The sequence below is a fragment of the Mesoplodon mirus genome (genome assembly GCF_964341445.2).
Source record: "Mesoplodon mirus genome assembly, chromosome: 14".
Taxonomy (NCBI): Eukaryota; Metazoa; Chordata; class Mammalia; order Artiodactyla; family Ziphiidae; genus Mesoplodon; species Mesoplodon mirus.
Window position 1 is genome coordinate 10,589,243 of NC_138990.1, and position 12,956 is coordinate 10,602,198.

Sequence of the window (12,956 nt, forward strand, 5' to 3'; positions counted from 1 at the left end):
TACAACCAAAAGATTTAAAAACAAAAGACCCACTTGAAGAAGGAATCTGAGTCTAGGTTGCCTAAAACATGTTCTACTGACACCTTCTAGTAAGATGAAGAAAGTGGCAACATCAGAACTGGCAGAATGGGTATCAGCAGCGTGGATGAAAATCTCAGACAAAAGCTCTGCATCACCAACGCTCTAGAAAGCACAGAGAGTGATGTGGCCTCATCATAAACGGATACTGATGAACGGACTTGAAAAGTGATTCAGAAGAATCAGATTCTGAAAGTGAAGGTTAGAAAGACTTCAATTTATTGTGCCTATATACTTTATTGCATATACAAAAGTGACACACAGAAAATCTATGTCTAAAGACTCCAAAAGAGTCTTTTTAATAAGTAGAAGTAGATGGGACTTCCCTGGTGGTCCAGTGGTTAAGAATCTACCTTCCAATGCAGGGGATATGAATTTGATCCCTGGTTGGGGAACTAAGATCCCACATGCCACGGGGCAGCTGAGCCCATGTGTACTCTAGAGCCCAGCCTCATGGGACCAGAAAGGAACACGTCCACAGCCTTCCATGAAAACTAATCTCCTACTTGTATTGTCAAACTTTGATCTCTTTATTCCCCACAGTATTATAAGCATGGTCTACCCAGTTTTGTTGTGGCTGCTTGTTTACATGCTGTTTGTTTTAACAGACTCACCTTGCTTTTTTCTGGGCACATCAACAACATATGGCCCAGTGGCTCTCTCAGCTGGGCTCCTAGAGCCCCAGAAATCCCACAGAAGTATCTTGGGGGCAAGGGAGGGAAATCTATTCCTGATTACTTTAATCTTTCCTTTTTCCTGGCTAAAACTCTTAGAAAATTGGACTTTAAGAAGTAAACTGTGGGGACTTCCCTGGTGGCACAGTGGTTAAGAATCCACCTGCCAGTGCTGGGTACACGGGTTCGAGCCCTGGTCCGGGAAGATCCCACATGCCGCAGAGCAACTAAGCCCATGCACCACAACTACTGAGCCTGCGCTCTAGTGTCTGTGTGCCACAACTTCTGAGCCCACGTGCTGCAACTACTGATGCCCATGCACTTAGAGCCTGTGCTCCGCAACAAGAGAAGCCACCACAACGAGAAGCCCGCGCACCGCAACAAAGAGTAGCCCCAGCTCACTGCAACCAGAGAAAGCCTGTGTGCAGGAACAAAGACCCAACACAGCCAAAAATAAATAAATAAAAGTAAATTTAAAAAAAAAAGTAAACTGTGTCACTGAATTTTCTATTAATCTGAGATCTTTTTTGTATTTCAATTTTAATTTTATTGATGTAGTTTTTCATTTGTATTTAATTACTACATTTTTCTAATTTTATAGATGGATTCAAGATATAAACCTTAGGGACGTATATGTACTTTTATGTATATATTTATATGTACTGTAAATATATTTTTTAATTTTTACAATTAATTTTTATTGGAATACAGTTGATTTACAATGTTGTGAATCTGAGAACTTTAATTCCTCATCCTTCCCCCAATTTGTAAGGAATAAGAAATCCATGTAGCTAACACATAGCAAATTTTCTACATTTTGATGCTTTTCTTAGTCAGAGGAGGGAGTGTGTTCCTGGGAAAACCCAGACCTTTAAAAAGCTGATATTCTAAGTAAAACAATTTACCACTAATAGAATACCTGCCATTAGGGCCCACAGAACCCCGATTCAACAGTTACTAAGTTTGGTTGCAAGCCCTTGACGAGGTCCTCTTTTCCAGAGGGACACACAGGGTAAGGGACACCAGTGACAGGGACACAAGTGACAGGAGGGGGCTCCAGCAGAGCACAAAGTTTAGCCCACCTCACCTCACATGGTTTCTACTGCCTGCAACTGATAACAATGAGAATAAAGACAAAAGGCTTTAGTGAGTCAGGCAACTGATAACAAAGCCGCCAGCATAACCACATTTCCCACTGGTGATTCAAGTATTTGAAAAAAGAAAGGGTTAGTACTTCCTTCTAAATTCCCACAGGGTTCCCACCTCGCTAAAACAGTGAACCTCTACCGCTATACATGCTCCACGTCGAGGCCAAGCAGGATCCTTCTCAACATGCTGGGTGAAGGCAAGGGCCTCGTCCGTGACATAGAATTGGATTAACAAACAAAAGAGAGAAAAAGAATTCTTCCCACCATAGCATCAATCGTCAAATTCAATTCATTCTCCAGGCATGAAACAAACAAACCAAAAAACCAAATAAGTTAATTCCATGTTAGCTGCTACCAAATCAACACAATAAGAGGCTCTGGGAGGAGGCTGACTGGGCCTCGGCTCTGGGATTAAAGCACATGTACACACACAGCTGTCGGGAGGAGAGACACCTGGCTCCGATCCAGACCATGGGCCGATGGACACAGGTGGCTGCTGGCCTCCATCCCCGAAGGGATCAGTCTGGAGTTAGTCACATCTCTCAGCGGGGTTACCTGCCCTTCTCTGAGGTCCAAAGAGGAGACAAAAGGAAAGAGTCGAGCCACCTGATAAAGGGGAAAAGAAAAAAAAACGCCATGGGCACCAAACCTACAAAATGGGTTGACGGGCGTCACGCTCCCCTGGCCTCCTACAAGTCACTCATTCACTCACTGATTTCTTCATTCCCTCCTTCGCAGCCAAGGCTGATGGAGTGATCCTGAAGCGCTGAGTGAAGCCCCGCAGGGGAAACAAACATGAAGAGGAAACATGACACGGTTCCTACTCGCAAGGTTCTCACAGTCTGGCTAAGGCATCGCGAGACACAAACGCGTACAAGACAGCAAATGACAGACGACAAAACATACGACAGGAGCTCAGGGGACGGAGAGAGCACTGTTGGCTAGAATACCCAGGCAGGCCTCGTCCAAGGGCTCAGACTTGAGCGAGGCAAGGGCTGCACCATCAGAAAGACAGGGGAAGGACACTGTGGCCAGAGAGTGGTTGGAGCCAAGGTGTGAGAGTGGAAAACCCGGGTGCATTTGGGAAACTGAGATTGAACCAGTCTGAGCAGAAGAGGCTCGGGTGCTGGTGAGGAGTGGGAGATCAGTCTGGAAAAACTGTGTTTTGCCTAAACTTGGCCTTCGATGAGAGCTCCACTGAAGGTTTCTGGGTAGTGAGCAAAGTGAAGCCAGTGGGATTTTAGAGTCATGAGAACATTCTGGACACACTGCGTGGCACACATGGAGAACGGCCCCTGGTATCTGCTCTGCCTTCCTTCCTCAGGTTGGAGCTGGGCACATGGATGTCTGCAATAAAGACCGGAAGTGCCCTTAACGGGAGGTGAAGTGCAAAAATGAACAATAACTGGTGAGGGAAGACCCGTTGGCAACACCGGCCAACACCTCAGGCCAGGCTGGATCTGAGGTGCTGACAGCAGCTGCTGAGGAGATGAGGACCTGGATCTGGGAAGTGAGACAAGGCTGTGCAGGACAATGCCAGCACACAGATGAGCAGAGTCCCTGTAAAGCACAGCAGGGCCGGGTCATCTGAGTCAGGCCAGCACCCAGGTGATGGGGTTTGGGGGTCACCGGGAAGGACTCCACACGCAGCAGCTGTCCAGCCCTCATGTGTGGAAGGCCACCAGTGAGACCCAGCTGGAAGCTCTGCTTGGTCCAGGCTTCCTCCTTGGAGAGGCCAGGCCCTGAGGGGAGGTTAAAGTGGCGGCAGATCTCTCTTCAAGGAGTAGGAGTGGGGTAGGGGACCCAAAGGTGGGGCATCCACAAGACAAATTTGCTCAGTGAAAAGTGGAGCTACATTTACAACTTCCCACTTGATCACAGTGATCATGCTTTGTTTATTTGTTTTGCTTTTCAATATCCTAATTTCTTTTTTTCTTTTTACTGAAGTACAGTTGATTTACAATGTTATATTAGGACACAGTGATAAAGCTTTAAAGAAACTATCTTTAGTCTCTTAAGGTAACTTGCGACCCACCACCTGCATTTAAGTGTGGCCCCAGCCTTGACTCAAGGCAAAGTGGGAGCCTGCCTTGGGGGCAGTTGCTGGCTGTCTTTTGCATATGAATGTACCTTCTTAACTCCTAGAGGTGCTCCAGATAAAATGGTCAGAAGAGCAGGCAGACAACCTTAAAAGTACCCTGGGCTGGGACTCAATTCTCAGGGGCTGACAGGCATCTCTCAGGCTCTCAGCCATGGGGCCTCAGGGCCTTGGGGGTGTGATCCAAGCAGAATGTGGTCAGGAACTGTCAGTTCAGTGTGAGCTCGGCATCTAACAGCAGCATGACCTTGGGTAGCCGCTCAGCACTGGGATCTCGGTGTCCTCCCCTGTGAGGTAAGTGGCACCTAAGGCTCCTTCCTGTCCTAACAACCCACAGGTTGACATTCCTCTCCCTCTCGGTGGGGTTTGGGGCAGGGGCTCACGTGTTATACAGACGCTGCCATTCAGACACTGCTCACCTCAAGGCTGAACAAGGAGGCGGAAGTTGGGCCCAGAGCAATGAGGGACCTGAAGCCCAGGGTGGGCGAGTGCCTTGCCCAGGGCCACACAGCACAGGCAAGGTGGACAGGGAGGGATGAGGGCACAGGCAACGCCCCAACTGTGCCCAAGCTACCGCACCACAGAGAAAAGACGGGAAAGATCCACACAAGCAGGAGACAGCCTCCTCTCCGCAAGTCTGGACTGTAAATAACTTCCCAAGGCCAGCATCGGACTTGTTTCTCTTATTGGTTCAACCGTGAGTGAAGGTCATGATCAACCTTACAGAGCAAACGGACACAGGAGAAGTGACTGACAGGTGCCTCGGCATGAGCTCTACCTCCTGGGAAGTCTCTACGGACATCGACTCATGACTGGTTTGTGGCAAAAACCATTATCATGCCTATTTTGCAGGTGAAGAGGCTGAGGCTCACAGAGGTGCAACAGCACGTGGGGGAGCTGGGTTTTTTTTTTTTTTTTTTTTGGCCAGGCCGCGTGGCATGTGGGATCTTAATTCCCCGACCAGGGATCGAACGTGCACCCGCTTCATTGGAAGCACAGAATCTTAACCACTGGACCACCAGGGAAGTCCTGGAGCTGGGATGTTTTCAACCCGGGTCTGCATATTTCCAAAGCCCACACGTGTTGCTAAGCATTGCTCTCCCGGCTGTGACAGCTAAAAATATGAACAGCCATCCTTCACTCCTTTACCATGTACTGTGCACCTAGTAGGGGAGCAGATAAGACATGGATATAAACGACTACAAGAGGGCCACTGGGGTGCCATGAAGTGAGAGAGCAGTCCCACCAGGAATCTAAGGAGGCTGCTGTGAAGGAGGTGGCTCTTGACCTTGAAGGGTGGGCAGGACTTCAAACAGGTGGGAACAGGGGCAGATGAACGAGCATCAGTAGAGGCAGGAAAGAGAAAATTCTAGAAACAGCAGTTGCTATTTCTAGGACAGCACTGAAGATGGCGCTGTAGGTACAGTATACAAGAACCAGAAAGGTCAGGAGAGACTAGACAGGAAGGCTGGGATCAGGGCCAAACGCACAGGCCTCAAACAGGAAGGGAGAGTGGCAGTGACCCCTCGAGTGGCTACTGCAATAGTCCAAGCTAGAAGGGAGGGTGCCTGGAAGAGGGCCTGGAAGGAAGGAAGGAATGGGTATCAAACGGGCAGGACTTGAAGAGTCAATCGGAGGAAGGAGGAACTCAAAGATGACTGAGATCTGGAGCTTGGGGTCCAGAGAGGATGGTGATTCTGTCATCATCAGAGATCTGGGACACAAGAGGAGGGAGACACATTTAGAGTCAGAGAGATGCTGACTGAAGGTACCAGGAGACAGGGAGGAGATGTTCAGAGAACCAGAAATGCTGGACTTGAGACCTGGGAGAGGAACCAGGAGCATCATGTGGTGACAGCTGAAGGTGAGGGAAAGGATGAGTGGCTCTGGGATGGAGAGGAGAGCAAGGCGGGGCCCTGGAGAATTCCCCCCAACACTGAGGAAGAGACGGGAGGAGGGAGGGAGAGACAGGAGACAGGAGTCAGGGAGGAGGAGGCGACCAGGAATGAAGGTGCATCGCCACAGCCAAGTGCTTTCTCAGACCTCCTAGGTTCAACCAGGCTCTTCTCAGAGGTCAGCCAGGCAGGTGGGCTTCTCTCTTTCCACTGGGACCCTCGATGCATCCAGCTACATATGATCTCCACAGGCAAACTTGGAACAGAGATTTGGTAAGTAATATCAGACCAGCAACTCCGCGTGAGAGCCAGCCCTTCTGCTGACTTGTGAGACTGAGTCTCTTGTTTGTTTCAATCCACCTCACCATCTACGGAGTGGAGTAAGGGGAGGTGACATTCCAAGTAGAAACATCGGGAGGAAGACAGGGTGTTGAGGAACAGAGGCAAGTGTGGTAGAACCTCAGTGGACGAGGCTTGCTTGGTGCTGCTTCAGGTTGTTTTGGAAATAAGCTCCAGTGCAAGCTGATTTGCCTGGAGGGAAGTATTCCCTACCCTCTACTTAAATTTTTTCAGCAGTTGTCCATAACAGTTTATGTAATCTTGGTGTTTAAATGGTTGCCATGGTGAACTCTAAATATTAATTTTAGGTCACACAGTCCTAGCGCAGAGGCTGGGAAATGTTCCTCTGAGGGGTGAAGGGACAAGCACGAAACTTCCTAGAGTCCTCAGCCACTTAGATTCAGCAGACACAAGTGTGCGAAGCCAGACAAGGGAGACACAGGGATCCAAAAGGGACAGCAGCCTTCTCTTCTTCCTTGGAAATACACTCAAAGCAGGAGTGGATACAGGGAGGTTTTATAAAAAGAAAATTAACACCCTGCCCTCTGATTAATCGTAAACAGGTAGTTTTTGCTTTTGTCTATTGTGGGGTTTTTTTTGGCAAGAAAAAAAAACAAAGGCAAAGGCAAACAACTCCAGTCTGGTCAGAAGCCCCAAATCACTAGGCTTATGAACTTTCCAGAATGAGTTTCTGGTTCCAAGAATAAAGTTCCATGTCGTTTGAAAGCAGGATTTTTATTCAAGCAAGAGGTTTAGATAAAGCAGTGATGGATAAAAAATAAGGATCAGAGGGAGAGGACATTTTTTTAAAACTATTTATGCTGAACTGTTTAAAGAGTTTGTTTTTAAAGCAAAATAGAGTGGGAATTTTTTTTTTTTAATGAGTGGGAAAACACTATAATTTATCTCTCTGTGATTGTGCCTAGATGTTCAGATGCTAGGGCTATAACCAAGGCTTGGCTATACCCTGGTGGCCACTGACCATAACTGCAGGCAAAGTACCTGAGCTTTGGCTGGCAAGTCAGCAAAGTGGAAGTCACGCTGTCCGGGGAGATGAAGAAACGAAAGATCCACCACGGGCAACGCTGTGGGCTGAGTCTCCATCTCCCCGTTTTCCTCGTGAACCTCATATACAGAGGCCCCAAAGGGCTAAGTGGGTAAGGGAGGGGCGCTTGTCAAAGCAGAGCACCGCAGGCAAGAAGATGGAAAGAAGGCAAAGGAGAACCCAAGAGGCTTAACAGAAGGCTTGGGACAGTGCTGCCCAAGAGAACTTTCTGCGATGGTGGGAACGTTCTATCCCTGTGCCAGCCACCAGCCACACTGGCTGCTGAGGACTTGAAAGGGGGTGAGTAAAGACTGAGGAATTGAATATTAAAATTTACTTAATTTCAATGAATTTAAATTTAAATAGCCACACGTGGCAAATGGCTACCATTTTGGGCAGAGCAGGATTGGAGGCATCAAAAAGGTTTATTCTTCAGGGCTCCCCTGGTGGCGCAGTGGTTGAGAGTCCGCCTGCCGATGCAGGGGACACGGGTTCATGCCCCGGTCCAGGAAGATCCCACATGCCGCGGAGCGGCTGGGCCCGTGAGCCATGGCCGCTGAGCCTGCGCGTCCGGAGCCTGTGCTCCACAACGGGAGAGGCCACAGCAGTTAGAGGCCCACGTACCAACAACAAAAAAAAAAAACACGTTTACTCTTCAGGTCAATCAACAAGGTTTAATGAGTGCAAAACACCAGACAAGTTAGCAAAGTTTGGTTTTTGGTTTGGGGCTTTTTCTAAGCAAGAAACAAAGGAAGAGAATCCATAGTCACTCATGGCCAGAAGCTCACAATCTAACAGGAAATACTAGATTCTAGGCGGGAAAAACCCCACACACAATCTGGGGAAGAAGCATCCCTAATTCACAGAATGCCAGCTTTACTTAGACAAGCTGTCTTAAACAGGTGACTTTAATATTGGCAGCACTGGAACTGTTCTAGGGATAGAATCTCCAGGGAAAGTAAAAGCGCATTATTTTTCAAGTTATGAGACAGGTAAAAAGCAAGATTGGTTTACCAGGCCTGAGAAGTGGGCGGGTGGAAGAGACCTAGGATATGGTTCAAATGTCAAGGGGAATAAGGTGGCATGGATACCTCACATTTTTGGGGGATTTTTGAAGATTCTTTTTATGTGGACCATTTTTCAAGTCCTTATTGAATTTATTACAATATTGCTTTTTTTTTTAATGTTTTTATTTCTTTGGCCATGAGGCATGTGGGATCTTAGTTCCCCGACCAGGGATCTAACCCACACCCCCTGCATTGGAAGGTGTAGTCTTAACCACTTGACCGCCAGGGAAGTCAGTTTTAAAACTACCTGACAGTTTTAAGTAACTTTTAAGTAAGTTGGTTTTTATTTTCTTTTTTTGCGGTACGCGGGCCTCCTACTGTTGTGGCCTCTCCCATTGCGGAGCACAGTCTCCGGACGCGCAGGCTCAGCGGCCATGGCTCACAGGCCCAGCCGCTCCTCAGCATGTGGGATCTTCCCAGACCGGGGCACGAACCCGTGTCTCCTGCATCGGCAGGTGGACTCTCAACCACTGCGCCACCAGGGAAGCCCTACCTGACAGTTTTAAAACTCTTGATCAATTGGTTTTTCTCACTATTGTTTCTCTTCCCATGAGAATGTGTTTTGCTTAACTAATGTGTTTCTAGAGCATTCATTTTAAAAAGAGAGAGATTTCCAATTCTAGTCTTAAAAAGACATGGGGCTCAATTTTCCCTCTGGGTGGAATTACTGGCTGGGAAACAGCTAATATCTAAGCTCAGAGCCAGCCAAGAGACTAGGGACACTTAGAAAGAAGGTACTAGCAATGTGTGTCCCCTAGGAAGGAGATAGAGCAGCTTCTGCTGAAAGAAAAAATGCATCACTACTTCCCGGGGACAAGGATTAGACCTTGGGGAAAACTGGGGGGTGGGCTGGGGGTTAATAGGCCTGGGGAGAAATTTCCAATGTGTAATTGTTTTTGTTTTAGCTTTTCTATTCTAAGATAAAATATTAACATTAATAACAACTTATATTTGTACAATGATATGGTTTACAAAGCTTCTTCACACTTCATGATGATCCCAAAACCCTGCAAACATTCATTTGTTTAGAGAAAGGGCTCAGGGTTCAAAGTTATAAGGAAAAAAAGGATTAACTAAAAGTGTAGGCAGAAGATCTTTCATTCTTCTGGTTAAGTTCTGCAGTTTCCTCCTGGGGAGCCATCAAAGGATGAAAATTGAGCAGATGAGGAAGGAGTGACCCCCCCTCATCCAGTCACCTGGTCCCAGCCTCCCTTCAATCTGTCTGAACTCAGAGAGAGGCTCTCAGTCACCTCACCCTCTCTCCTGCAACTGTCTGGCTAAATGCAGTGGATATGTACAGTGAGAACTGATTTGTAGCTTGAGGGTGTTTTCTGGGAGGAGACAGGCAGGGTCCAAGAGATGTAAAATGGAGCCATGAGTAGGGCGACCATAAACCCCGGTTTTCTTGGAACAGACCTAGTTTCTTCCTGTTGTCCCAGCATAATAATTACAGCACGCTTTCACTCTCAGATGTGTCCTGTTTGAACATTATATGGTCACCCTAGCCACTGTGACTGGGCAGTGTCTTTTTTTCACAAAATTGCTTTGATTGTTCCCCTGGGGTAATAGACAAGGTCGTTCTGGACTCAGCTTTCTCATTCTCAAGGTTAATGCTTCTAAGGAGCTAAATCTGCATCCCAGGAATGTTAAAGAAGTTAACTGTTTTAACCCTAATCACCTCTGGTGTATGGTTCTGGATGGGCCCTCAGGCAGTGACCTGTAAAGAGTTGGCTGTTTATTTTATTTATTTATTTTTAAAAATATATTTATTTATTTTGTTTATTTATTTTTGGCTGCGTTGGGTCTTTGTTGCTGCACGCAGGCTTTCTCTAGTTGCGGTGAACGGGGACTTCTCTTTGTTGCAGTGCAAGGGCTTCTCATCGAGCTGGCTGGAACCCGTGTCCCCTGCATTGGCAGGCAGATTCCTAACCACTGAGCCACCAGGGAAGTCCGAGTTGGCTGTTTAAAAATCATCTGGGGAACTTGTTAAAAATAGAGATTCAAGGGCTCACTGCCTGAGATTCTGATTCAGCACATCTGAGAATCTGTTTAAAAATGAAAAACAAAGCCTCCCAGGTGGTTTGGTTACTAAAGCCAGATTTGAACCCAGTGGTGACTTATCATCCTTTGGCCGCGGCGTGGAGTGGTCCACTGTTACTATGGAAACCACTGATCTATCCCTCAGCCAGGTTGAATTTTACTTCTTCTTTTTCTTTTCTTTTCTTTTTTAAAGTACACATCTGTTTCAAAAATAGAGGGTATTATTTTGGGGGAAGAATAGTGTTTTCTCTCTCAAGATATTTAGAGAGGAAAAGCAAAGCCCCCACAAGGCAGAAAATTTTCTTGTCTGAAACCAAATTCAGCAGGAAGCAGGCGTCCCTCACTACTTCAGCCCAACTAGAAAGAACTAATGAGCAGTTATTTTCTGAGGCAAGTTTCAGACTATCTAGAGCTTCCTTCATGTTAGTTGTAAGGTGCCCAGCTGGAGGCCTAGGCTCACGGGCTTCCCCAGTGGTCAGAGGGACTGGTGGTGACTGGCCAAGATGGTATCAAGACTCAGGAGGTTCCAGCTTGAGGCAGACCTGGAAAAGGATGGCCCTACAGAATTACCATAAGAATATAATTTACACACATGGCTGAGTGGCCTGGTGACCCGTACTGAGCCACCCTGATAAATATACCACATTGATGCTCTGCAACTGTAACCTATATTCCTTCAGGTGCAGAAGCAAAGAAGATGGGGTGGAGAGAAGGCCTGGGAGGCTTCCGTAGCTTTATGTGTCAAAGTTAGCCTGATGAATTCAGAATTTAGCAATTCTGAGTTCTCTTCTTTCAGCTTAAACACAAAAGCCTAAAACGATTGCATCTCAAACAGAAGGATATTAGAATTCACTGCTCTTTGTAAATCCTGATACATCTCCTCCAGATACCAAAGCGGAATTTCCCCTCCAATGATACTCAATGGGATTCATCACTTTGCCAGCTACTATTGTACCTAAGGTGGACAGGGACCCTCCAGGTACCAGCGGAACACTTCACTATGGTTCTGTGTTACAGAAGCACCTGGTCCTTCTCTGAAATAGGAATCACTCCCCTTTGGTTCTCCTGTCTCCCCGCCAGCCTTTGTCTGCAGAACTCCTTGACTTTATGTGGAAGGTGCTTTTCAAACTCCCAGCCCCGTGTGCTAAGTTTTTCTCCCAGAAATGCTCCTAAAGTTCCTCTCTCTGGTTCAGGGGCCAGAAAACCCAGCTCAGTCCCCTGACCCAACTGGCTATCAACACCCTCCATCCCACCATCCACCGGGAGCCCATGGAGCACGAAGATCTGTATTAATCGTCCTCTCCCAAACCCTTTCACAGCTCTACCCTCTCTTTCCCCCAAACCCTCACATCGCCACCCAGGACTCATAGCTTCCCTTTGCTAATACAGCTCACCTCCCAACCATTGTATCTCTCCAGACATAAGCATAACTGCCTTTCCTTCACCCTCAGCCAACTGTAGACCCCTACTCTACCTGTAGATTTGGAGGAAGGTGTTGTCACCAGGAAACACTAGGGCTGAATTTACTCTGAGAGTAAACATCTACCAATTTAATTTTTCAGGGCTGAGCACATAACGAGAAACTGACAAAACACAAGGAGAATGTGATGGGAGAGGAAGCTGGGAAGGAACACAGAGGGCCTTTGAACAGGGCTGGGTGGAAAAAAGAAGGAAGTAATTGCTTATATCACAATATCCCACAAGACCAGTATTTATTTCAAGCCTCCTCTATCTCTAGTTACTGCTGCTACACATATCATTGTCCTCCACGTTTGAACCACTCAACTTATTCTAGGACCCTGGGTTCCTTCCCCTGGATCTGTGGGGCCATGTGAGCATGGAGTGCACCCACTCACTCAGGTAATAAGTCTCTGCACCTGTCTATTTAGGTGACTCTCCCAGTGCACCCTGGGAAATTGCAGAGAAGAGCTCCCTCTCCTCCCCTTCTCTGTTCTCTGCATCCAAGGGTTACACTCCAAGTACTTTAGAGGTTCTTAACAGGAGACCCACAGATGAGCTTCAGGGGCTCTGGGAACCCCTCAATATTGCATAAATCATTTGTGTGTGGGGGTGTGCAGTTTTCTGGGGGCAAGATTCACCCTTTTTCCCCTCAGATTTTCAATGGGACCCCAAAAAGGATGAGGAACCTGATTGGTCCTTAGCCTGTCTCTGGGCAAGTTACAACCATGGTGTGGTCAGGTCCCAGCATGGTACCTTGGAAGCAGCCATCACCGCCGCCGTGGCCGCCACGTTCAAGCCTCGCTTCCCAAAGTGCACAAGGGCATCATAACTTCGGTCTTTTGCTTGGACCAGGCAATCATCGATTTCCTGTCAAAGGAAAACAGAGGCACACTGAGTTGGAAAGCTCAAATAAATCTCTGTTTTTTCTCCCTTCTCCTGAGCGCTGAGCTTGGGGGCTTGCCCAATCACTGATTCTCTCTGGCATTGCCACTAACTGGCTGTCAGACCTGGGCAAGGACTTACCCTCTATTCACGGTTCTGCCTTCTGAAAAATGAGGACCCTGGTAGCACCTAACTTGTGGAGCAAGGTGAGGATTACATGCGATCATTC

At 47.4% G+C, this 12,956-nt stretch overlaps 1 protein-coding gene across 4 annotated transcripts in view; it reads right to left on the bottom strand.

Moving 5' to 3' along the window:
- The window catches only part of REEP1 (receptor accessory protein 1), a 111,437-nt gene that overhangs the window by 20,598 nt on the left and 77,883 nt on the right, over window positions 1-12,956 (bottom strand). For all 4 annotated transcript variants that reach the window (XR_014295939.1, XR_014295940.1, XM_082643036.1 and 1 more), the window contains exon 5: window positions 12,599-12,712. Coding sequence is in view for 2 of the 4 variants with exons in the window: in XM_082643036.1 (XP_082499162.1) it covers window positions 12,599-12,712 (114 nt within the window). In the remaining 2 variants the exon portion in view is untranslated. The remainder of the gene's footprint in view (window positions 1-12,598; window positions 12,713-12,956) is intronic.